Below are 27367 nucleotides of genomic sequence, written 5' to 3'. Positions count from 1 at the left end.
ATTTTGAAAGCATCCCATATAGTTAGCAAGCTCACTCGACAGATCGTCTTCTAGATTAACTCAGAGTGAGGCAGTTTTCTCCCAATTAATTTTTGGGCCAGATGTCATTTAAAAGAGGCTAAGAAGGGCTTTTACCTTTTGAACTTGTGCCAAGGATCCCTAGCAGAAGTAAATGGTGTCATCAGTAGACTACAGAAGAGGGATATCCATTTCTGGTTCATCAGCAACTAGAAGGAAGCATCCAATCTCCTTTGCAGCTTAAATCATATTTGAGAGATACTCCACAACAATGTTAAACAAAAGTGGTGAGAGCATATCTCCTTGTCTGATTCCCCTAGTCCCTTTATAATACCCACATGCTATTCCATTTATGAGGGAGTATGCAGCTCATGAAAGGCCTCTAATTAATAATGTTTTGGTGAGTCTCTTCACAGGTCTTTACATAGAAAGTTGCCCCATCCCACCCATACTTCCAGTGCGTCAATCTCTCATTGATCCCGAATGCATATAACGGAGAATTTTATAGAAAATGTTGGCCAACAATTAGTGAGGATGTCATTGACATGGTCCATGATTTCTACCATCGAGGTATCACATTCAAGAGCATAGGAGCCTCCTTCATTGCTCTCGTCCCCAAAAGACCTGTGGTGAAGCAACCTGTTGACTTCTAGCCCATTAACCTCACTACTAGCACTTACAAAATTTTGGTGCGTCTGCTAGCCAATCATCTCAAGGCGGTATTACCTCTCGTCACCTGTCATGGTCAATGCGCCTTTATCAAGGGAAGGTACATCTTGGGTTTCGGCAACCACAAGCTCCTCCATAATTTCAAGTCCTTAAAGCTCCCTCATTTCGTCCTCAAACTGGACTTTGAAAAAGCTTTCGACCGGTTTAATTGGCAGCTTCTGGACGCTCTCTTGGGCAAAATGGGATTTGGGCAGGAATGGCGTTTTTGCATACGAAGTTGCATCTCCTCCGCCAATTACTTTGTGCTCCTAAATGGGACTATTTGCAGCTATTTTAAAGGATCCTGAGGCATTAGACAGGGAGACCCACTGTCTCCCCTACTCTTCAACATCGTAGCCAAATACCTTTCCTCTATGGTTTACTCGGCCAAAGACTTTGAATGGTTACTCCCCATTGCTGATCATGCTGCTTTCAACATCCCAATTCTCCAGTTTGTTGATGACACCATCTGTTTCAGTGTAGGCACTATGGAGCAGATCAGAAAACTACGTGCTCTCCTTAGTCTTTTTGAGTTCAAGTCAAGGCAACAAATAAACTGGAGAAAAACCACTCTCTTTGGATACTACATTAATAATGTGGTCTTGCAAGACATGGCTGATTTTCTGGGTTGCTCCTTGAACAACACACCATCCACCTATCTCAACCTCCCTTTATTTGATACCCAGCCAAATGTTGCCCTATGGTCCCCGCTCATTGAGAACTTTGAGAAGAGGCTGGCCATTTGGCATGGCAAACTCCTTTCCACAGCAGGCAAACTCAACTTGCTGAAATCCAGTTTAGCCAGACTTCCCAACTACCTCCTATCTTTTATGCACTGCCTAGCCTTGGTTTGCACTAAGATCAACGCCATTAGAATATGCTTCCTCTAGCGTGGATCAGAGGACACCTTCAGATATCACCTAGTAAATTGGAAGGAGATCTACCTCCCTTAGCTCTGGAGCGAGTTGGATATCTGTCCCACAAAAGAGATGAACAACCTCCTTCTAAAATGGATCTAGAATTTCAATACCAAGCACAACAGCATGTGCAGAAACATGGTGGGTTTCATGTTGTAGCGGGCCATTGGTGGCGGGAGGGGCGTGGTTGTCGTCAACTATCCCCAATTGCAACTCTTCTTTTTTTGGAATGATGAATGGTGTGGCTCCCGACCTGTCATGGATGATTTCATCTCTCTCCAGAATCTCCTCTCAGCTAAACTGCATTGTTGCTAACGCATGGAATAACCAATCTTGGATTCTCCACTATCGTCGGGGCTTGAACGACGAGGAAGCCAATGCCCTTTGCTCTCTCCTATCCACCCTTAGCAACAAAGTTTTGCAAGATCATACCCAAGACAAGCCTTCTCGGTGGCCACTGCATATAACCATTTCAGACGAAAATGGAGAATCAGGGACTGTATAGCTGGTCATCTTCTTATTGAAGGTGATACAAGTGTTGTCATCAAATTGTGTTCGACAACTGCTCCCCCATCCTGGCGTCATTGGCCAATTCTATCCTCCATTTTAGACGTTGTATCTAATATTTTTTGTTCGTGGCATCATGTACCTAGATCAGCCAACTCTTCGGCCGATAGATTAGCCAAAGCTCGGGACCTCCCTCCAATTTCTCTTTGTTCAGGACGGTCCCCCGAATTTGTAATGTAGCTTTGTTGTGTCTTTCTCCCTTTTAATAAAATTCAGCACTATTTCAAAAAAAAATATTATTCTTACATTTATGTTAAGTTACTCAATTATTCTAGGATTTACCTTTTAGTGTTTCACTTTAGTTAGTTTAATTGTAATTGGATTCGACTTGTTTCCTTCATTATAAATAGAGGCACGTTGTACTCAAATTATAACAAATTAGTGAAGTATTTCTTTTTTCCAGAAATTCAACACGGTATCAAAGCAGGTTCTGTGAGTTAACTCAGTCAACCCACAGAGATAATATGATCATTTTCTAGTTTATCATCTCCAGTAGTTTAGGTTTGAATTCTACCTTTTTTTTTCCTTTCATGTCCCTGTACCTGTTGTGTCTTTGGCATTTGCACCTTCACACTGAATTTTAATATTGCAAATCATATATTTACGGAAAGATTTTTTAATCTACTTTCCAAAGCAAAAAGAATTTTGGTGATCGGATTTTTCTACAAAGAGAAATCGATATTTGAAGCAGCAAAGGTCAAGCAGCAAGATAGGTTCAAGCAGTAGCAAAAAGCTTCAATTTTCGAGCCGTTTTATGCCATCAAGAATGATAGTTTATATGGAGATTTATATGTCAAAAGAAAGATTTGTAAATCTATTTTCTACTCCATCAAACCAATTCTCAATCTGAGTTTTCTAGAGGGAGATATCAATTTTGAAAGGTTCAATGCTCATTCTGGCCAAAGAAGAAAGAGTACTCAATTTTGCCAAATTGCACAGTCTGAAATCTATCAAATTCTTTCTCTCAAAAGAAGTATATTTCATAAAGGAATATGATACTTGAATGAAAGATGTCTAAGTCTAGTTTTAGAAGGATCAACTTTCATGTCAAATTGATCTATAAGGAAGGAGATACTCTCATTGAAGTCAGAAAGGGTTATGCTACAGAACGAAGCAAACCAAGTGGTTGTAATAGATTCAATAACAGAGTTTTTTATGTCAAATTGGGTATCAAATTAAAGCTCTTCAAGTCTAATTTCTTGAGAAACAAACCGTTAGTGATTCTGGTCTATATTGAGGGAGATATTGATATCAGAATTACTAAAGGTCAGTTATGCCGAAGATCTCTCCTTTTTTCCTATTTCTCACTTATTATCTCTCCATGCATTGAGGTGAATTGAGTTTCCTTTTCTCCTAGAATGCTAGTTTTTTAGCCCAATTTCTCTCCTAATCAGAGATGTTTGGTCAGAGTTTAATCACTCCATGATGTGCTCATTCAACATATACAACATCCTGCTTTGATGTTGTTTTCAAGTTTTGTGTTTTGTCAACTCCGAAAAATTGTGGTTACCCCAAAAAAGTTACACATGGTCAAATTTATTAAGTTCTACCATTATAATCTCCCTAGTTTTTTTCAAAAAAGAGTCACATGCTAAAATTTTGTTTGGAAGTATGAGTGTTGCATAGTTGCCTCTTTCCAGTTAAAATTATTTTCCTCTAATATTTCATCAGTTTCTCATCTTGTGTTTTTATCACTTCAGAGCAATGCCTAGACCTAATACCTAAAAAGTATAGGAGTGTGTCCAACATCCAGCTCAAGTCAACTCTTTTATTCTTCACCCAAGAGGCGATTTGTATTTGAGTTATCCTAAAAAAGTGAGTAGTCTTTTTGTTGTGCCCTAAAGTTGGGTCGTTTTTCCACCTTTAAAATTGAGCAGAATGTGTTTCAGACTATTTAACTGGTGTATGGAGCTTTGTCATACGGCTAGGAGTGATTTTCTTCTTCCATATTGTGTTTTATCCAAGCTAGATCTATATGTTTTTTTTTATCCCCAACTTGAAGAGGAGGAGAAAAAGAAGTACAAGAAAAAGGTATTTTATTCCATATGTCGTGGTAATTTTTATGAAACAAAAATATTCAAGAAAGGGAGAACAAAAGATGAAGAAGCATTTATGAAGAATTTTTTCAACAAAAGATGATTGAAGACCAAAAAAAATTTTCCTTCCAAACTGATGTTGTAAAGTCCAACTTGAGGGGGAGTGTTGAAGAACAGGTATGAAAGAATCTTGCATGACTCTCACAACAAAAAGTCTCATAGAGCCAAAATTATTATAAAGGAATCTTACAGTAGTCTCGTAGGAGGAGCTCTCACAGAATAGTTTCAATTAAAGGTGTTTTAGTTATGTTAGTCTTTTATTTATATTTAATTGCTCGATTGTTCTAGGATTTATCTTTTAGTGTTTCACTTTGGACGTAACTAGGACAAGGGTAGTTTAATTGTAATTGGATTTTACTTGTTTCGGATTCTACTTGTTTCCTCTCTTATAAATAGAGATTCATTGTATTCAAACTACAACAAGTTAATGAAATATTTCTCTTTTTCCGAAATTCATCAAAACTAATATGCCAAAATTGGCTTTCTTGCTTGGAATGCTCATCCTTTCTTTATTTTGGAATTAAAGCTACAAAGGAATCCCCCATAGCTTTAATAGAAATGTCATGATCATAAAAATCATAAGGAGCAAAAAAATAAATTTAACTACCAAAGATTTGTCGAAAACTACCAAAAAAAAAAAAATCATGATGAAGGAATCTGCAAAATCAGCATTAGACCAAGAGCCTTATCTGTTGGCATTGCGAACTCTTATCTTTTCAAGTGTGAATCTTTGTTCTAGGGAGTCTGCCTCGCTCATGAAAGGGATTTGAAGGACAGATGCCAAGTCAAAGGCCTATCCAGATTGTTCTCCATGTATGACCATGCAAAATAATCCATAAGGTTGATGACAATGACATTTTTATTAGAAGTCAAAGCACCATTAGCTCTCAAAGATAAAATTGAATGTTTTTTCTCCTATGATTTGAGACTACTGAATAAAAGAACTTGGTATTTGCATGACACTTGCTTAGCCACCGGAATCTCCATCTTTGCTTCCAATGGTCCTTTCTTGATGAAAAATGTTGTACAAATAATTGTGAGGAAGCCAACACTCAAGCTCCTAATAGGTGAGTGGGTGTTGCTCCTCTGCTTGATCAAGATCTGCAATAACTCAATTGTTGACGTTACCTTCAATGGTTTAAGCATAAAAGGAAATCTAAAGGGCAGGGTGCTAACAGCCTCAATGTCTCTCCACTAAGTTTCCAAAAAAAGAAAGGAAACAATCACACTCCAACCAAGTTCTCTCAAACCAGAACAATGAAGAACTCTAGGGAAGAGAACCATAGTCAAGTAAGAGATCAGTGATCAGACACCAGCCACGATAAGCTTCGGGCTACCATTGAGGGCAAACTAGAAATCTGCTCAGCTTTGATAACACCGAAGAACTCTGGGCATTTGTCAAATACTATCCAACCATTGAGGGAAAACTAGAAATTTGTTGAGCTAGAGGACTCGATGCATTTGTAAAATGACCATATTGTTTTTTGATAATTTCAACATTGATATTATTGCAATATACACAGGAAAATGTAATTTACTATTTGATTAAATAGGTGACCATATTGTTTTTTGATAATTTCAACATTGATATTATTGCAATATACACAGGAAAATGTAATTTACTATTTGATTAAATAGGGAAATTAATGGATTGACCTTTGATTCAATGGCTACATTGAGGTTTTTCTATGTGTGGTCTTAGTTCATTCAAGTCTCTATAAACACTAATAATTAAATAAATTAGGGAAACTCTAATGTGACACACCTTGTTCTTATCTTCAGCAAAGAACATCCTCAAGTCACCCATGTATGACAGGCTGCAGACTTTGGCATATAGATCTTCCTGTGTGAACAAAAGCTATCAGGAGTCTGGTCAAGAAAAAACAATTGAGAGAAAATTTTCAGTCAAGAAACCAGACCTCAGTGAAGTTAGGAGGCAAAAGAAGGAGTGCTGCTGAAAGTGCTGCTCTTAGATTAAGTGAGTTGAGATTCTCTATGTCTGAACTGTCTACAAGGAAACAGACCTACAGAAACAAGAAAAGATGCAGCCTTGATGTATGATTAACCCTAAGAAACGCACATTTATTTCTTTTGCATCCAAATGAGTTTCATGTGAACAAGCTATAAACACATACATATTCATAGTTCATGCCAGCATGTGTCTGCTACAATATGATGATTGGAACTGTCAGAAGTATAATTTAGAGTTTGGTTCTTTTCATTTTCTAGCAAAGTTATTTCTTGTAGAAAGTAGTTTCCTAGGCATTAAGCGAGGGCATGGGCATAGATGTAGTTCTAAATATTGTTTAAATTATAAATTGGAGAAAAGGGTGTATAAAACCAGATCTCTCCCACACCTCCTCTACTACAAAGTTCAACATGCTATCAGAACAATAATGATTCTAAGATGGAGAAAGCAAAAAATAAGAATAAGAAGGGGAAGAAGAAGAAGAAAGAAGGGAGATAATATTCGTAGTTTTCGGTCATTCTCATCTCTTTACTAGTTTTCTTCTCCACTTCTCTATTGCATCTCTAGTTGCTCCAATCCTTGGCCCTATTTTCCAGTAAAAACCCCATGTCCCTCTCTTCAGCTTGTCAACCATATCGATGGTGCTGAGATAGAGTCCGCCACAAAAATCATACTGTAGAAAGATAACATGCACAAGCAGGTTAGTTCATCTCAAGCATTCTGAGGTTCTCAAACTGTATGCTACTAAGGAAAGTTGCTCCTTTCCCCTTGAAACAACAAATTTCTTAACGTTGATAGCCTACTTAAGAGATTCAAATACGTCCCCTGCAAGCTACTCCGTTCTTCTCAACAGAACGGCATGCGGGTATTTTAAGGGATCTAGGGGAATCAGGCAAGGAGATCCCCTTTCCCCTTTGCTCTTCAATGTGGTAGCGGAATATCTATCCTCTTCGATCTATTCGGCCAAGAACTTGGGTTGGCTCCTCCCCACGACGGACTGTGCAGCCTTTGATGTGCCGATCCTTCAGTTTGCAGACAATACCATTTGCTTTGGGGTTGGTACTATGGATCAAATCCGAAAACTGCGTGTTATTTTGGGACTATTTGAATTGGCTTTTGGTCAGAACAGTAACTAGCAGAAAACCACCCTCCTAGGCTATCATATCGACTCACCTGTGCTTCAGGGTATGACTGACTATTTGGGGTGCTAAATGGGAAATTTGCCAGTTACATATCTTGGACTCCCACTCTTTGACTCTCTGCCTTCGGCGACGCTTTGGTCCCCCCTTATTGAGAAATTTGAGAAGAGACTAGCTAATTGGAGGGGCAAACTTTTATCTACTGCAATGCGACTCACTCTCCTCAAGTCTTGTTTGGCAGGACTGCCAAACTATTTATTATCCTTCATGCACTGTCCGGCCTCCGTTTGCAATAGGATTGATGCCATCCATCGGCGTTTTCTCTAGAGAGGATCAAATGACACCTTCAGATATCATTTGGTGAGTTGGAAGGATATTTGCATGCCCCACAATCGGAGTGGTTTAGGCATCCGGCCTACGAAGGAGATGAACAATGCCCTTATGCTCAAATGGATTTGGAACTTCAACATCAAGCATAACAGCCTATGGGGAGATATGGTCAGGTTCTATCTTCAACCTTCGGGTGCCTGGTGGAGAGAGGATGGTGCTACTCGCCTCCTATCCCCAATATGGAAATCAATTCAAAAGCTCCTCCCAATATTCAGCGATGCAACTTCCTTTCACACAGGCAATGGAAGAACCCTCCTCTTTTGGTCGGATAAATGGTGCAGTCCCCCGCCCCCTCTTCGAGGACTTCCCGGGGCTCTCTAGGGTGGCGAGGGACCTCTCTTGCTCAGTGGCTGATTCTTGGAGAGATCGCTCATAGTCTCACATTTTGCCGAGGGTTAAATGATGAGGAAACTTCAACTTTTTGCTCTCTCCTCTCCAGACTCAGTAGCATTACTATTCGTGAGCATGCAGTTAATAAACTGACATGGAAGCCCAGCATTAATGGCCGATTCACAGTTGCATCCGCCTACTCTCACATTAGAAAGCAAGATTACAGCATGCATAAGCACAAAGCAAACCTGGCATGGAAGCTCTCAGCGCCTAGTAAAATCAAATTCTTCGTGTGGACGGCCATCAGGGAACAGATCCTCACCTCTGACAAACTCCATAAAAGAGGTTACACAACCCCCGATTGTACTGTCCCCTTTGTGGTGTGTACGACAAGACAGTCCAGCATGTTCTCTTACATTGTGATTTTTCTTGGCAAGCCTAGATGAAGATATTTTAGTAGATTGGACTCCAAATGGGGCTACATCAGGACCTTTTCGGCACCTATGAGATGGTTATGGGGATCCGCCTTCCTAGGTTGGGCAAGATAATTCTCTTGGCATGCCTTGCGCATGTCCCATGGTGCCTATGGCTCAAGCGACAGAGATTCCACTCCGGGGCTAACACCCCGGATAACACAGCTTTATCTCGAGTTGTTTACATACTAGGAAGGAGTTTGCCTCTCTATCGGGCGTTTCCCTTCGGGAAAATTGGTTTGATCACACATATGGCGGGGCCCTGTAGGAATCCGGTTATGGCCACCTGGGATCCTCCCCCTTACGACTGCATCAAACTCAATTTTGATGGCAGTGCTTTAGGTTGTCCTGAGCCGGCTGGAGCTGGTGGTGTTTTCAGAGACAGCAGTGGAGACCCTATTCTATCCTATGCTAGGCTGGTGGGTATTGCTGATTCAAATACTGTTGAAGTGAGTGCTCTTCTATTCGGCCTCCAAATCTTTAAAGAGCGGCTTCATGGCAAACTGCTTATCGAAAGAGACTCAAAGACTATCATCAGCTGGTGTTCAAAAGATAGCTCCCCCCCTTGGCGCTACTGGCCAATCACTGATTGTATTGCTAACATTGTGTCATCCATTCATTGTAATTGGAACCTTGTTCCTAGATCAACCAATTCTTTGGCTGATAAATTGGCAAAATTCGGAACTTCCCAACAATCTCTCATTGTTTGGGAAGGCTTCCCCTCTTGTAATTGGCTCGTTTGAGCTCTCTTAATAAAATTAAACATCATTTCAAAAAAATAAAAAAAAATACGTCCACAAATTTAACCATGTCCACATACTTAGGGAGACCAACTGGTTCTCTCTTTCTTGTGTTATTGTCTGTGCAGATTTATTGTCATCTTCTCACATTAGTAATACGTTAACACGCTTTGTTTCTTATTTTGTATCTCTTTGGTTTATCTAGTTATTGCTGAGAAAGCAAACTAGAGAGCAGCGTCCAGTAAGGTCCTTTTCTTGTCATTATGTGATTTTTTTATAGTTACTGAACAGAGGAAATCATCTTTTACCTGTCAGAAAAATAGTCAGTTGCCTCTTTGTCAGTTTCTCCGTATGTTGTTTTGATGATTTCATGCTTTTGTGAACTTGAACTGTGTCACATCTGTTTCGATAGTCTATCAAGTTCAAGGACAAACTGTAGGCAGAGACTCACTTGCACAAACTTCAGCACACTGGTCTCTTTCTCCAAGTCAATGGTTTCTATCTTTGTTTGGCTGGTATGTCCAGGAATTTATGCAGTTACTTCCTTAGTTTTCTCTTTTCTTTTTCTTTTTTTGGTAAGTTTTAGTTTTCTCTTTCCCTCTTAGGATTTCACAAGGGAATAGCAACTTTCACATCTCTTGTGTCTACTTCAGCATCCAACTGCCTTAATTCAGAACCAGTCTCCTGTTAAATCCAAAGCATAAGCAATTCAGTTTCTCTGAATGACTTAGTGCTGAGTTGATTTATCTCAGTTTTTTAAATCAGGAGCTAATTCTTAAGTGCTGATGATGTAGCTTAGGTTCTGCCCTTGATAAGTGTTTGACCTTGCTTCTTAGTACATTTACCGCGGCCATATTAGCATGTCGTTTTAAAGACAGATAACTGGAGTATTTTCCATAGCTGAATCTTGAGTAATTTTGGCTGACTTCTGGGTGAAGTACCAGTGTGTTTGATGGGCTAACATCAAAGAGTTTATCGTGGCTCAAAATTAAGTGTAAGTGATTGGTCTCTTATGGCTTGTTTTGAGTCTGCTTGGTGGCTGAAGTTTAAGTGTTTTGATCAATAGTTTGAGCTAATGTTATCTTGTGGCTGGAATATCTAGTATCCATGACTAGTATAAGTTTGCCCCTATAGCCTGAGGCCTGTCGTGAGGTTTATGACCTGTGTAAAGGAAAGTCTGTAAGTATATGGATGATTGTAGGAAAATGTGACCAATTACAAACAGAATCCGAACTCAGGTCCTAGATGTCAAGGAAAGTGACCAATGACGTCAAGGAGGGTCCTTTTTCCTCAAACAACACCAATGGCACAGCTAGAGTCCCCTTCAACACAGTTTCTCCTGAAAGCTGTTATAAAAGATCGGCAACCCATGAAAGACAGCATGGAGCTCAACAAAAGTTGAATCAAAGTGACCAAAAGGACCAGAAAAAGAAGTCAAAACATCCCCATTTCAATTTCTGATTATGACCCCAAAACCAAAGGGTCTCGGGTTGCCAATGGAGGACCCATCAAAATTACGCAAAGATACCTACCTCAGGTGGACACATTCTCTCTTATTTGATAAGATCAATTCTTAGTTTGATTTGGAACTCTTTCTTCCTATTTAGACTATTAAAAACTTTCTGGTTTGAAATATCTCAAGAAAAATTTTCTCGTGTTTTGGGAATTGAATATGTCAATCCCTCTTTGAGTTCGTTAGGTTGGTCTTTTTATTTTGGTGTATATGAGAGATTGTCCTTGGTGACTTGTTATTACCTTCAGTGATTTTTCTACTACTATCCTTAAGTGACTAGTTTTTCTACTTAGTGACTGTTATCACTAGTTTCTATTTGAAACCAGACAATGTGTTCATTTTGATTTTATTTAATTTGTGTTGCCCATATTTCTTCTACCCTTTTCTTGGGTTTGTGCCCTCTAATTAGAGTTGTGAGAGTCCTTAGCTTCACTAGAATTTGTCATGGCTATTTTGTCCACTTGGATATCTTGAGCTCGTTTGTATTTCCAAAGGAGGTTGAAAAAGATGGCTGTTGGAGTATCTAGAGTTCTATAATTTTCAAGTTGGGGATCTTTGACATCCATTCCTTAGTTTGAGGGAGAGAAAGAGCATATGTGTGCTAGAACTATTGAAATGTAGCCAAGAGTCATCCTACATGTGCAATATCAAAAGTCAAAGACTACATAGAAGCCACAAAAAAGTCAAAGCCACAAAGCATGACAAGCCACAAATTTGAAGACCAAGTTGATTTTTATTTTTATTTTTGTGCTTAAAAAGGGAAATTATGAAACAAGCAAAAACTCTAGGCTCCATATTTCAAAAAATAAAAATAAAAATAAAACTCTAAGATCCAACTTGAGGGGGAGTGTTGGAAGTATAATTTAGAATTCATGTGGTTCTTTTTATTTTTATTTTCTTTTTTTCTTTAGGTAAGATGGTTTTATTAAAAGAAAACACAAAACAACAACAATTCAAGGGAGTAAACCCCTAACAACAAAGGATTGGAGGGAGGCTCCCAGCTTACCAAGAACATCAGCAACGGAATTAGCGGATCTTGGAGAGTGAGACCAAACACAATCATAATGGGATACAATATCCATAATCTCAAAAAAGACATCCCAATGGCGTCAAGGGGGAGCAGAGGAGTGAACACACCGACCAATCACCACCTTGGAGTCCACTGCAATGTGGAGAGGACCACTACAATGATCACGAAAGATGCAGAGCCCGTTGAGGCGGCCGTGGAGCTCAACCGTCGTCAAATCAGCAATCCTCAATGAAAAGGCAAAGAAGATGATCTAATTACCAGTGGAGTTGTGAAAAACTCCACCAAAACCGGCTTTCCCCGGGTTACCAAGAGAGGAGCCGTCAAAATTTAGCTTGAGGAATCTTGTCTGCAGCAGAGACCACTCCAAGACGGTGGGAGGCCTTGAACGCACCTGCAACTGAGCCAAGCAGAACCAGTTGTCCCTAATGGAGGAACAAGAAAAAGGGAAGAAGACCTTCTTGGTATAAAGCCAAGCAGAAATATTCCCCAAAATGATGTCGGCAACTCTCTTTGTAGATTCAAACTTGGCAATCAAACTTGGAGATTCATAATCCAAGAGGCCCTGACGAGGGTGGAGACTCCATCTGCCATCACAACGAGCATCAGCAATCGAAATCCCTCTTTGCAAGGAAAGACTAAAAAGGCTAGTGAAAGAGCTCTGTAAAAGGCTCACTACCCATCTACCAATCCGCCTAGAATCTAATCGACTAGACATTGCCCACATAATATCGGATAGCAGAGGAAAAGGTTGGGAGAAGAAGGTAGAGAGATCTCCAAATTGGTGATAGACACCTTCTGCTCCCTCCCGAGGTCCACCAAGTAGAGGGATCACCGAGTTTAGCAGCCACCATGTCCTTCCAAAGATTGAGAGCAACGAGTTGTATCTCCAGATCCACTTTAGAAGCAATACACGATTCATATCCTTGGATAATCTTATTCCCAAACCCCCAAGGGACCTGGGAAGGCAAACATCCTCCCAACTTACCAGATGATACTTGAACCCTGTGCCTGAGCCACGCCAGAGAAATCTTCTTTTAATCTTTTCCAAAATCTAGCAGACAGATGCAAGACAAGGCAGGAAAGATAAGAAATAATTCAGGATGCTAGCAATACATGACTTGAGAAGGGTGAGTCTCATGGCCTTGCTGAGCAATCGCCCTTCCAAGTGGCGAGACAGTTCAATCTTCTCAATCACCGGCGCCCAGAGATGAGACCATGCAGCCCAATATGTGTGCCTTGCCCGAGAGGGTTCCCGGGTCAATATTGTAACCCAACAGAGGGGTTTTCCCCCAATTTACCTTTTGCTCTGAGGCTAGCTCAAAAAGCCCCAACACTGCCTTGATTCTCCTAATACCATCCATGATCCCGATCCCAAAAATCATAGTGTCATCAAGATATTGCAAAACGAGGATGTCGAATGTCAGAGTATGACTAATCGGGGCCAACCACCCACGCTCCTTGGCTGAATAAAACAAAGTTGAAAGAAATTCTGCCACAATGTTGAATAGCAATAGGGAAAGGGGGTCACCCTGTCTCAACCCTCTTGAGCCCTAGAAAAAGCCACAGACCATATCGTTAAGGATGAGTGAGTAAGAAGCCAATGATATGCAACTCCTACAGAATCCCCACAGATCCCCAAATCCCATACGCCCCATGAGATCACCCAATAGCATCCAATTGACATGATCAAAAGCCTTCTCCAGATCAAGCTTCAAAACAATTCGCTGGTCCTTAGAGCGGTCAATGAGCTTGTGAGCAGCCATTGCGGAGTCCAAAATGTTTCTAACGTTGAGGAAAGCACCTTGACCACAGTGGATCACGATAAGGAGGATAGCTTTGAGTCGGTGTGCGAGAAGCCTAGTAATGATCTTATAGGTGCTGGATATGAGGTTGATTGGCCAAAAATCACCCGGTTGCTCAACATTAATCTTCATAGGAACCAGCGTGATGGAGACACCAATGCTACAGAAAGTAATGCCCCTTATCGAAAAAAACCCGAACCATATCAAAGATATCCTCTTTTATAATCGGTCATGCTCAACAGTCGAAATCACTATTGAAGCAATCGGGCCCTGGGGCCCTTTCACAAGCCAAACCCATAACTGCCCTTTCAATTTCCCTATGAGAAAAGGGAACCTCTAAGAGAGATGCAGCCATAAAGGAGAGGCGAGCGAAATGAAGTTGCTGAATTTTGGGGCAATTTGGACATTCCTCAGCACAAAGGTTTGTGAAAAACTTGAGGAGTTCATCAGTAATGGAGATTTGATCCAACGTTGCCTCGTTATTGATGCATAAAGAGGTAATTCGGATAGATCTCCTCCTCGTCAAGGCGAGGGAATGGAAAAATTTTGTATTTGCATCTCCTTCGGTCAACCATTTGAACCGGGCCCTTTGTTCTTTTTATTTTCTTGGAAAGTTGTTTCTTGAAGAAAGTAGTGTCTTAGGGTTTAAGGGAGAGGAAGGACATGGATGCAACCTTTTTTTAAAAATTGGATGTACGTTAAATATTGCTAAATTATAAATAGGGGAGAGGGGTCTGTAAAACCCTGATCTCTCCCACATTTTTTCTCCTACAAAATTCAATAGGATGGAAAAGGACTATCGAAGAAATTCATGAGCCAAGAGTGAAATCCAAAGATATCCAACCAGCTATACACATATCCATAGTCCATACAAGCATGTATCTACAATAATATGGCATTAGAAGACTACAGGCCAATCTAGATTTTTCCATGTTTGAATGGTGAAGAAATCTAGATCAAAAAATTGGATTAGATGATTAAAATTATCAATACTTACTCAATTGGTCCAGCAATCAAATTTATAATAATTTCAAAGATCTATCTTATATTAGCACAAGTGGAAGATAAAACCACTGATCGGATGCTCACAACATTAGTAAGAGGCTAAAAATATGGTTGCAATAGGTTAGTTTTTATGATGTCCTAGACTCAAGTAGCCTCAACCTCCAAAAGAGGAACCAGTTTGTTGACCACTACCACAATAAATTCTGGCAACTAAATTGAAAAATATGAGATTTGGGGAGAAAATAGAAGGGAAAAGATGAGAAAAGGAGACCTAGGATAAGAGCAGCCTTGCTGCCTTGGAGAAAGTTCCAAAAAAGTATGTTCTCCCTCTTTTTAATCAAGGTTTAAGTAATATTTTACAACAAGACAAAAATGCCCCTCAATACTCAAAATTACATCTCCTAAAATGTGACTAAATTGAATAAAAATTGAACCATAGAAAAAATAAGACATTATCTATACAACAGCCATACTACAAGAGAAAAACGTAATGTGGGAAATGACCAAAATACCCTTGGACTGGTATTTTAACACTCTCCCTCAAATTGGAGAGTAGATATCAAACAATCCCAGCTTCTCATTGATAGATACATGTTCACGTCTTCCCAAAGGCTTGAAAAATATATCTCCCAACTGGTCTGAAGATTTTACATAAGGAATTATCACCTTCCCCTATATAACTGCATCTCTAATACAATGGCAGTCAACCTCTATATGTTTTGTTATCTCATGGAATACAAGGTTCCTGGCAATAAAAATGGTTGTATGGTTATCACAATTCATAACCATAAGGTCAAGTAACGTAAAACCAAATTCAAGAAAAACAAACTTAATACACATAAGTTCACTAATTGTGTGAGTCATTGCTCAATACTCGGCCTCTGCACTAGATCTAACCACAATTATTTGTTTCTTAAATTTCTAGCTTATCAAGTTGCCTCCAACAAAACAACAGTAGCCTAACGTAGAATGTCTATCCACCTTACAACCAGCATAATCGGCATCAGAATACCTAAGTACATCAACTTTCTCATTCAAAGTATACAAAAGACCTTTTTTCAGGTGCACCCTTCAAGTACTTTAAAATCCTCTTAACAGCTTCTAAATGAACTTTCTGAGGGTTTTCCATGAAGTGGCTCACAATTCCCACGAAATGAGATATCCTGCCTGGTAACTATAGCATAGATCTTACCTACTAATCAAAGGTATTGAGTTTAATCCTTGAGTGTAGGACCCTAGGTGTCATGCAGATTATGTTTATGGGTTTAACACCTAATAAACCATACTCTTTTAACATATCAAATATATATTTTCTCTAAGAAAGATCAATACCTCGCTTGCTACAAGCAACTTCAATGCCAAGGAAGTACTTGAGAGCTCAAATCCTTTGTCTGAAAATGGTTGGCCAGATATTGTTTAACTTCTGTAATACCATCAAGATCATCACCAAATAAAACAATGTCATCTACATAGACAACCAAAACCACCATACTAGTCTTCCTCTTACGTATGAACATGGAATGATCACAATGGCTCCTATAGAACCCAAATTATAGTACCATAGCACTAAATTGTTCAGACCAGGCCCGTGGCCTCTGTTTAAGTCCATAAATAGCTTTTTGTAGCTTACGCACCTTTCCTGTCTCACCCTGAGCAACATACTCAAGAGGTTGCTCCATATATACTTCTTCATGAAGATCACTATATAGAAATGCATTCTTCACATCAAGCTGAGAGAGAGGCTAACCCTTATTAACAACCATAAAGATTAGGATACGTATCAAAGTAAGTCGGGCCCCAGTAGAGAATGTCTCAAAGACATCAACTCCCAAAGTCCATGTATACCCCTTTGCCACCAACAGTACTTTGTACCATTCAATAGAGCCAACGGCATTATATTTGATAATATAAACCCAACGACACCCCACAGCTGCTCCTACAGGTGGATCACATAGATGTCTTGCTCCCCGAGACACCAAACACTCTTCTCATCATCCATAGCTTGTTTCCATTCCGGAGAGCATAAGGCTTCCTGCATCAAACGAGGTACATAGGAAGTAGACAATGACATGGCAAAGGACTTGAAGAATGGGGACAAAAAATCAAGAGACATATTTGGATATCAGATGACAAGTACAAGATCATTTACCTTTCCGTAGACTAATGAGCAAGTCCAAATCAGAGACAACAAGATCTGCAGGCAATGAGGAAACTGGTAGATCATGAGAAGAGAGCTCAGTAGAAGTAATTGTTGGAGGCACTGCAGGAGCATGAGAACGACAGTTGTAATCACGGAGAGGCGATGAAGAACGCGATGAAGCTGGTACATCCAAAACTGCAACAGGAACAAGACTGTCTAAAGGAGACTCAGGTGAGATAGGAAACTTAGTAGAGGATTAAAAATATGGAGTATGTTCAAAGAAGGTCACATCAACTGACACATGTCTTCTATTGAATAGGAACATAACATTTGTACCTTTCTTGTTGACAAAAATATCCTAGAAAAACACATTTGACAAACCGAGGTGACAACTTATCAACTGAAGTTCCAAACGTATGAACATAACAAGTACATCCAAAAACACGAAGAACCACATTAAACAATTTATAATTTGGCTTTAAAACCTGAAGAGGAACTAGACCACTAAAACATATGAGGGCATACGATTAATCAAGTAGCACGAAGCTAAAATTGCATCCCCCAAAAGGATTTAGGAACATTCATATGCAGTAATAGTGTCCTTGTAACCTCAAGGAGATGTCTGTTTTTACGTTCAGCTACCCCATTTTATTGTGGTGTACAAGGGTAGGACGTTTGCTGGGTAATACCATGAGAAGCATAAAATACTAAAAATTTATGATTAAGATATTCCAAACCATTGTCAGTACGAAGCACACGAACACAAGTATCAAATTGATTCTTTATTTTTTGAAAATTTGAGGAATACATCAAATACTTCGAACTTCTCCTGTACGAGATTCACCCAAGTTACTCTACTGAAATCATCAATAAACGACACAAAATACTTGAAACCAAATGGGCTAGGAATATGACATGGACCTCATACATCATAGTGAACTTATTCAAACAATTTGGTACTTTCACTAGAATTAACTAGGAAACTGGAGCGACAATGTTTTCCCAGCTGACAGGACTCACAACCAAATGAAATATATGATGGCAAAAAAGGAAAAGACTGACTCAGCTTAACTGGTGATGGATATCCCAAGCGTAGATGCCACAAGTAAGAAGAATTTGCAATAGTGAGTGCCACAAGTCGAGAAACTGATACATCATCCAACATACAGAACCCTCCCTTCTCACATCCCAAACCAATCGTCCTCTTCGTCTACAAGTTCTAGAAAACACAGGAAGTAGGATAAGAAGTTACTAAACAGTTTAAATATTTAGTCATATGACTCACAGACAAGAGATTAACTAGAAAGTTTTGTACAAATAAAATAGAATTTATGGACATTTGTGGAGTACAGTGAACTGTACCCTTCCCCTGAATGAGAGAGGTGGATCCATCAGCTAAAGTAACTCGACAATATGAATGAGATGGATTAATGGACTGAAATAAAGAGAGCATACCTGACATGTGTAGAGGCTCCTTAATCAATGATTCAAAAGGGGGAATGGGACACATTCAATGTAGTCATACCTGTACTAGCCATTATGGCACTCACGGAGGAAGGAGTCTCAGTAGTTTGAGAAATAGTAGATGGAGCAGTCAATTGACCTAGTCACTATACTAATTGTTGAATTTCCTCATAGGATCCAGTGTGTGAGGCGTCCTTATATGTGACTATAAAGTTGGCCAAGTAGGCTTACCAAATTTTTTCTAACATTTCTCAAAAATATGATTAGTCCTACCACAATGAACACATTTATGATCCCCCGATCATTCCGGCCACGGCTACGGGTAGAGAAAGAGCAACCTCTACCTCTATTATTACCACCACAAAACTGACCATCAAACTTACTAGTAGAAGATTGGAGATTAAGAGCAACTACTTCTGAGAGAACTCCACCAAACTCATTTTTATTTACTACTACACCTTCTGCTCGAATAACTCTATTAAAGGTTTACTCAAGGATGGTCACATCCTCATTGGCCAACAGCTGAGCTCAAATACATCATACTTAGGCCCCAAACCATCCAAAAAGCAGACTATTTGAATCTGATTTTCTTTTTTAGGAATGTCTTTAACATTCGTAGTTAAAGGATGGAATGTACTAATCTCCTATAGTACTCCTCTCATCTCAATGAAATAATTTGTCACTAAACTACCTTCACGCTTCATATTAAAATATTTTACATATAACTCATAGATCCTTGACAACTTACTTTCTTAAAATAAAATGGAAGCCAAGGTAATCTACATTGCCTTAGCAATACTGCAACTCAAAATCCGATCGCTAAATCTAGACTCCATACTATAGACCAACCAGGTCATTACTAAATTATCTTCTGCCACCCAATCTTCAATAATAAGCACAAGGGGATCATCTTTTATATATTTGGTCATTCTTTTGGCCCTCTAATACATCAAAACTGATCTAGACCAGTTCAAATATTTTGATCCATTCAATTGGATCGCAATTCTCTGAATAGGTTGAGAGAATTTCACATCTAAACTCTCAGTAATCCTCTGGACAGCAACTTGTGTGCTAGATTCAGCCATTAAATATCACAAAACACCACAATTCAATAAACTAGAGCATCAATCAACCAAAGAGAAACACTTTCCCCAAATTTTTATGCTTGCATAGAAGTGGGCCCCACACCAAAGTCAATTAGAGCAATTCAAGACCTAATTCATTCAATCTCCAAGCAATAGTGATCAACTTCAGCAATTAGACTAGGGGTGGCATCAAACCGAGTCGATTCGCGAATAGTTCAAGCTTGGCTTGGCCCAAACTCGGTTCGGCTCGATCAATCCTGATCTCGAATCAAATTTAAGCTCTCATTAATCCCCTGGACAGCAACTTTTGTGCTAGATTCAGCCATTAAGTATCACAAAATATCACAATTCAATAAACTAGAGCATCAATCAACCAAAGAGAAACACTTTCCCCAAATTTTTATGCTTGCATAGTTAACTGGGCCCCACACCGAAGTCAATTAGAGCAATTCAAGACCCAATTCATTCAATTTCCTAGCAATGTGATCAACTTCAGCAATTAGACTAGGGGTGGCATCAAACCGAGCTGATTCGCGAACAATTCGACCTTGGCTCGGCCCTGGCTTGGTTCGGCTCGATCAATCCTGATCTTGAATCAAATTTGAGTTCTGGGTTGCGTTCGTTTAGTTACACAAGACGAGCTCAACCAAGCCTCAGTTTGGTTCACGAGCTTGCTAGTCGGCTCGGTAACTTAAATGCCTTTGGGCCTTCAGGGTCTTCACTCTTCAGCTTCAAGAAAATTGGGATAATGACTAACGAGTTGCAAATTGCAGAGATGGGATGGAAAAGTCGCCACTCTTGCCTCTCGGTCTCTCCTCCTCTCTCATCCACTCTCCACAACTCCACTTATCCCGCCTTCTCTAGCAAACCAAGAGAGTCGGAAAACTCTCAAACTTTGCCTTGAGGGATGTAGTATTTCAACAGTGCCATCACCATGTTCTTCAACGTCGAACGTCAAGATTTGCCAACAATGGCCTATATCAACAACCTCTTCGATCAACTTGTTTTCGCCGAGATTTCCTGTTGCCGACAAACCGAACAAGAAAACAGACCTCCATTCACAAGTAATGCGATCGAGTGAGAGGAGATACAAGTGAGAGAGTCGTTGTCTTGCATTCTCGAACACTAGTTATGTTTGAGTTCCCGAAAATCCGGATCAAGTCACCCGAATCTAAAGCTTTGATATACTTTCAACGATCCGTGACAGACTCCATTGATCTTCTCCGCATCGAGGAAACAAGGTGCTCAGACAGGCGAAGAGGCAAACAGGGAAATTACTGAATAGAAAATGGGAAATTCCACATCAAGGTTCAGTTTTGTGAAAGGTTCAAATTTCTTATTTTCTGTTTATTTTGATCTACTTATGAATCTATCATTTTGTGAAAGATTCAGTTTCTGTTTATTTTCTTCTACTTGAGCGCCCAATCCTATTGCGTGTTGTGGGGCGATTGTGACGGTCATGACTTGTAGCTGTTTGATAATTGGTCATGTATAAAATAGAGATTCATGACTTGCTGAATTGACCTGAATTTAGGGATTGGGCAGAGATGGGGCTAGATGTCTAGGTAAACTTGTCCCTTGAAATCATACAAGTCCCCTCTTCAAAAAGTCCCAAGTCACCTCTTTGCTCCTAATTGAATTGAAAACCATGTGAAAACTGCAAAAAGTCCTAAATTTGTTGGTTATATTTGAAAAATGAAGAGTTTTTATACAATTGAATGTTGAAGGTGCCTGTGAAATTGTTGGAAAATTTGAGGCGCAAAAGACATTCTTTGTCAAAAATAAAAGAGAAAACCTAGTTTAATGGTGGAGTCCATAGCAATACAGCTCGAAAAAAAAATATTTGTTTATATGTATTTTATGCAAAGTTTTAAATATAGGTTGGTACTCAAACCCAGCTCAAGCTCAAGCTCAAACTCGATTAAAATTTTTGGGCTCAAGCTTGATTTTAGGCTCGAGCTCGAGCTCGAGTTCGAAGTATTCAGATCAAGCCAAACTCGAACATATGCAAGTTCGAGCTGGGCTCGGCTAGATGCCACCCCTAATTAAGACCATAAATCAATGAAAGAATGATAATTGCAGGAATTCAAGATGACATAGGCCATATGAATGATGATGCAAGATTAGCGTTAATGACGCGGGCAGATTTGAAGAAGTTCTTCAAATTGGGATCATCAAACACCTCTAAATCCCCATAATCAATCAAATAGAAGCAGTAGTCATTAGCCAAGAAGCTAAGACAGGCAAAAAAGGAAAAAATTGAAATTTTTACCCTACCAGTCCAGAAATCTGGAAAAATCCTTCAAGGAGATTGCTAAAAATTGAGAGAATGTCCACAAAATTGAAAGAAATCCGCAGAAGATGTGCATCACTACTCTGATACCATTAAAAAATTTGAGATATGGGGAGAAAATAGAAGAGAACAAAGGAGAAAAAGGAGACCTGGGAGAAGAGCAGCATTGCTGCTGTGGAGAAAGTTCCAGAAAATCACGTCCTCCCTCTTTTTAATCATGATTTAAGTGATATTTAACAAGAAAACAAAAATACCCCTGAATACTCAAAATTTACATATCTCCTACAATACATGTCAAAATTGAATGAAAATTGAACCATAGATAAAATAAGACATTGTCTATCTAACAGCCATACTATAAGAGAAAAATGTAATGTGGGAAATGACCATAATACCCCTGGACTGGCATTTTAACATTAACTTCATAAACATACTTTTCTTGAAAAATGTGGCTGTCTTTTAAACTTGACAGGGAATACTGCCCAAGAATCAAGACAGACAACATAGGAACACTACTTGTCTTGAAGTCAGAGATAGCTATAACCAATGAACATAAAAAAAAGTAAAATAATACACCATTGTGGTACTTCAGAAATAAGAACACCAAAGGAATTAAACTCATACAAGAAAAGCAGACCTCCACGTACTGGTTTTTGCAACCGCCCACCAACATAAAGCCTCTCCCAGTTCAATATATCCTGAACCAAATCGTGCATGCGAATAACCCCATACTTGATCATCCGCTGCATATTTAGAAGAAAAGAAGAAGAACAATTCAATAGCAACTTTAATACAACTCCCATCTTAGTTCAAACAAAACATATTAGGCCTAGCAGAACGCAAAGCAATTGTGGTTGTACCTCCTCGCTCCATACAACGAATGGGTTGAAATGTACACCTACTCCTACTCTATCTGCAATTTGTGTAACCTATCACCAGACACAAAAAAGAGAACTCAGCTCCCGTAGTATGACTAATTCTGCCCAAGTAAGAGAGAGACAGATAAAGAGAGAGAGAGAACAGACCGCTTTTGGACCAAGGTGTGCCATCCATGAAGCATAATGGTGTCTGTTCTTTTCCAGATTCTGTGTGTTTACATAATTTCTTGCATAAGAATGATGGAAATTTTACTAGTAATTTTCTTCAAAATCTAGATGAGAGGGAATGGAAGGGAGAAAAGCACCTGGGAATGCCACTGCAAGGGATCTGAAACACCCAATATATAATCCACCATGGTCGTTGCCTGTAACCAAAATCAAGAAAATTATGAGATCTGATACAACAAACTCGAAGACTGGGAATGATTTCCAACAGTAACTTTTAAATGGAAAAAAAGTGTCACAAAAAAAAAAAATACCTTGCCACTAAAAATAATGACAAAAATGAAAAGTCAACGAAAAATACCTTCTTTTGGCTGTTTGGAAGTAGAGCAGATCCATAAGCACAGCAGAAATCAACAGGAGGAAGGTGCTGCAAGGGAGCCACCAGCTCTTCTCTTTTCATCCTCTCCTCCATCTTTCCTCAGCCTTCTCTTTGTTGGCTGAATTGGCAACTACTGAAAACCACTGTTTGCTCCATCAAGGGTATACAACAATCTTAGCTAAACAAGAAATTTGGTTCGTTGGATTGCTTCTGTTATTCTGAATGAAATAAAAATATGTTTTGGATGCAACTTGATCCATTAGGCCCATTTGGTTTGAGAGAAAAGGAAAATAAAAATAAATACATAAATAAATAATTTACAGAAAAATAAAATAAATAAGGTTTATTTTCTCTTGTTTGGTGGAGAGGAAATAATGGAAGAGAAAATTGGTTTCTCTTCCTAGGATGAACATAGAAAGGGGAAAAGTACATTATCAACCAAAGGGTTGAATAATGTCCCTCAACCAAGGGCTGGAAAAGAACAATCACCCAAGCAAAAAATACTATTCGTATCAATAAGAAGCTTGCCCTAAACATTGAACATGGAACATATTTCTGTAAACAAATATGATGTGCAAACATGGTTTTCCTATGGCTGTAAGTTAAATATATACAAGTATAACATATTGTCCTGTGTCACTTTTGAAAAGAAATTCTTCTAGAGTAGCTATAAAATAAATGCGAATTTCATCATATATTTTCCCTTTCTACAACCATGAATTGGTAATTTCCAGATTTTGTACGTAACAGAATTCAGCCATATGGCTGACTGGCTCGTGTTAGTGATTCAAGCTTCATGCAGGCAAGTTGCAGCCAACAATGAAAACTGAGGAACTGTTCACCACGCAGTTATGGAGAATTTTTTTATAAGGAGAAGCATTAAGCACATTTATACACAAAATTGCGACTGGGTGATATAACACAGGGTCCTCCAAAAGTGGAAGAGGTTGTTATGTGCATTTGTGTATGTGCATTTGTGTGTGTGTGTGGAGCGAGAGAGTTTCAACTAAAAGACTCATAAACAAGACATTTGCAGCTCAAATGTCCAGCATTTAAAAAAAAAAAATGGCAGAAATGACCAGCATTGAGATGATCTCGACATGAAATACAAAACCACAACATTTACTTAAAGGGATCTTAAGATGGACTGATTTTTATTTTTATTTTTGAAATAGGATGTATAAACTAATAAAAGAGAAAGAAAAGTACAAACAAACCTAGCCTCCACAACAAGGTGTTGAAGTGAAATACCCAACTTAGCCTAGATATCTGCCAAATGATTGGCAGAACAAGGAATGTGCTTCCAATTACAATTTAAGGAAGAAATTAAATTATAAATATCAAAATACATATCCCAATGTCGTCAGGGAGGTCGGATTGACTTTGCACACCAATCAATGACAGTTTTTGAGTCCCCTTCGATGCAGAGGGGGCCCGTGAGCCGGTTTGTGAAGATTTAAATCCCGTTAAGCAGTCCAGAGAGTTCTGTAGTAGTGGAATCGGAAACTCCAAGTGGCCCAGGGAAGGAGAAGAGGAGACAGCCATTTGCATCGTGGATAACTCCACCATATCCCGCAGAACCCGGACAGCCACAAGCACTCCCATCAAAGTTTAGTTTGTAATGGCCCGCTGGTGGAAGAGCCCAAATAGCCATAATCGGGGGGCGAGAAGGCTGAGTCAACCCAACAACCAGCTGCCAATTTCCTCTGAGATTGGAGCTACTAAAACTTTTGAACTCCTTTCGGGTCAATAACCAAGTTGTTACGTGGCCCGCAATGTTATCAATCAAAATTTCAGTAGGAGTAGATTTAAAGTTGAATTTTTTGTTTTTTTTTTCCTTCCATAGAGCCCATATGATATGCCCAACGCAGCACGAGAGAAGCATCTTTCCAAGCTTTGGGAATCTAGCACTGGTGATTGAGAGAATAGTGGATGACAGATTTTGTGAGGTGCAGTACTGAAACCCAATTTTATTTAAGATAGTAGTCCAGATATTATGGGCATAATGGCAATATAAGAGTATATGATTGGTAGTTTCTGGAGCATTTTGGCAGAAAGGACGAGAGAGATCCTGGACGGGGGTTCCACACCGAATTAAAGAATCCCAGGTGAGGATTTTATTTCTACGAGCGCTCCAGATAAAAAAATTTGCACATGGGGGGGCAAGTAGGGTCCAGGCAATGGCCACGGGGTGATTGGGATGGATTGAATTGGGGTTAGTGAGGAAGTTGTAAGTTGAGGCAGTAGAGAAAGTACCTTTTGGACAGGGGGTCCAATTCAAATGGCAGTCCTAGATGGGTAGCTTTTTTATCTTTTGACCTAGGCCAATCAACGGATAGAAGACAGATCATAGAGGACTAAAAGATTGGAGATGATTTTAAAGCAAAACTATCTTCTTTAATACAAAACTTCCCGGATTATTATCTTCATTCTTCTAATAGCCACAACAATGAGTAAACAGCATTTCAGGAACCATAATGGCACATTAGGCATATGTCTCTGGATATTCATAATGTTAATGAAGAAAAAAATAAACACATTTTTGGGCATAGATAAACTACAATTCATGCACGCTAGAACAATTTTTTTAAAAAATAGTTATTGAGACAATTAGATACAAAAGAATATGACCAGTTTTTGCTTTTTAGCATTGAAACTCTCATGCAGCCTCGGATGGAATTTTGGACCTTTCGTCTTTCCACTGGAGTTTTATATTTATCCAAGCTGACTAAGATGAAACTCAATCATTTTCCTAAACCCTCCATGTGTAAAAATCTTTTATCTAGGCTCTGAAAGCTTTACATGAGATCCTAGTTGCTTGAACAACTGCTATTTCTTTAGTGAATCCCAAGACTTGGTCATCACAGAAAATAAAACTTGTTTCATTCTTCCGATTGTCCAAAATGGACCGGTGACAAAATGATTCATAGCAGCTAAACCATCAAGAAATTCCAAGATGCAGAACAAACAATTTGTTCTCAAGAAGAACTCTTCTGATGAAATTTATAAGCAAGTTAAAGAGTACAGAGCAATTTTGCTTACTCTAAAGAAGAGAAAAAGAAAAGAGCTTCCGGGTGGAGACTCAACAAATGAGTAGCAGATAAACGGAGCGCAATTAAACCTCATGCTGCCACTGAGCAAAGTCCTGATTTTCTCCACTCAATAAGTGCTACAGACATTGCTGACTAATATGTTCTAGCTATAAGCCAGAAATAGCACTAGACTCGAGGGATTCCTGCCCAAAAAAGGCATCTGATACAAATAAATAAAAAATATCACAAAACGAAGAAGAGAAAAAAGACAAATGTGGTTGATTAATAAAATTAAAATCGAAGTTCAGAAACAGTTAAAAGAATTGAGGAGAGGAAGCTGCCAAGCTGGCCAAATGATGCTTCTCAAGGACGGGCGAAGATATTAGATACCAAACGGTAAAGAGGAGAGACAACGACGGCAGGGTGATAGTTCAAGAAGGAGAAATTTGAGAGGAGGAGAAAGTAATCAAGGGTCAAGGGTCAAGGGTTCGTCTACGAGAGAGAGGAAGGGGCGGGGAGATTTACCTTAAAAGTCTGATCAAGAACCAAAGACCATCGAGAGAGGGCCTAGGAGAGCTTCTAGGCACGGGCAAACAAATGGTGAAAGGAGGATTGTCAGGTTTTCAAGAACATGGAATGAAAGGGTTAGTCTGGGAAGAAAGCTCGAAGAGAAGACATGCACGCACGGGATAGATTGAGGCACCTGATGGAATCCTGCGAAGGGGATCGACTGGTCGTGAAGTGTGTTTACCAAACATAAACTTCATGCTGAGAACTGATTTTTTTGAACCATAGCAATCATTGATTTTAAGAAAGCAAACTTGGGCATTAGATTTCAACAACATGTACAGAAGCAATTCTTGAGAGAGAAATTTTTTACTAATTTTCTCAAATCATTTCAAACTTCTTTATTCATTTTTCATTCTCATTCTTAAAAAACTTCAAAATCATTTGATAGCTTGTGCTTAAAGGTATAAAAAATTGGAATCTCCATAAGGAATAGTGTGACTAGAATCTCCATTCTCATCGTATGGTTGTAAGGTTTATTTTTCACATTTGAATTTCGATTTTTTCTTGTAAAGCTTGTCTAGAACCTTGAATATAAAGTGAGGGCTATCTAGAGCCAAGAATCTAAAGAAAATGTTTGCTAGAATTGGAATTTAGCATTTGCCAAAAAAAAAAAAAAAAAAACACTATTGTGGAGACATTTTGGTATGCAATAGAGGATTGCACC

At 39.2% G+C, this 27367-nt stretch overlaps 1 protein-coding gene across 1 annotated transcript in view; it reads right to left on the bottom strand.

The window, feature by feature from the left end:
- Window positions 1-26861, bottom strand: part of LOC137941190 (uncharacterized) — a 34702-nt gene extending 7841 nt beyond the window's left edge. Inside the window, exons 1-8 of the mRNA XM_068786497.1 lie at window positions 26659-26861; window positions 23084-23244; window positions 22863-22922; window positions 22705-22764; window positions 22540-22608; window positions 22327-22422; window positions 6226-6330; window positions 6072-6149 (exon numbers count right to left, since the gene is read on the bottom strand). Of these exons, the coding sequence (XP_068642598.1) occupies window positions 6072-6149; window positions 6226-6330; window positions 22327-22422; window positions 22540-22608; window positions 22705-22764; window positions 22863-22922; window positions 23084-23194 (579 nt within the window). The 5' untranslated portion in view covers window positions 23195-23244; window positions 26659-26861. The remainder of the gene's footprint in view (window positions 1-6071; window positions 6150-6225; window positions 6331-22326; window positions 22423-22539; window positions 22609-22704; window positions 22765-22862; window positions 22923-23083; window positions 23245-26658) is intronic.
- Window positions 26862-27367: the final 506 nt, after the last annotated feature.

The sequence above is a fragment of the Aristolochia californica genome, unplaced genomic scaffold, assembly GCF_029961685.1.
Source record: "Aristolochia californica isolate CCGP_79_NKW_82.1479 unplaced genomic scaffold, dmAriCali1.0.hap1 SCAF_9, whole genome shotgun sequence".
Taxonomy (NCBI): Eukaryota; Viridiplantae; Streptophyta; class Magnoliopsida; order Piperales; family Aristolochiaceae; genus Aristolochia; species Aristolochia californica.
This window is presented reverse-complemented; position numbering and strand designations above follow the sequence as displayed.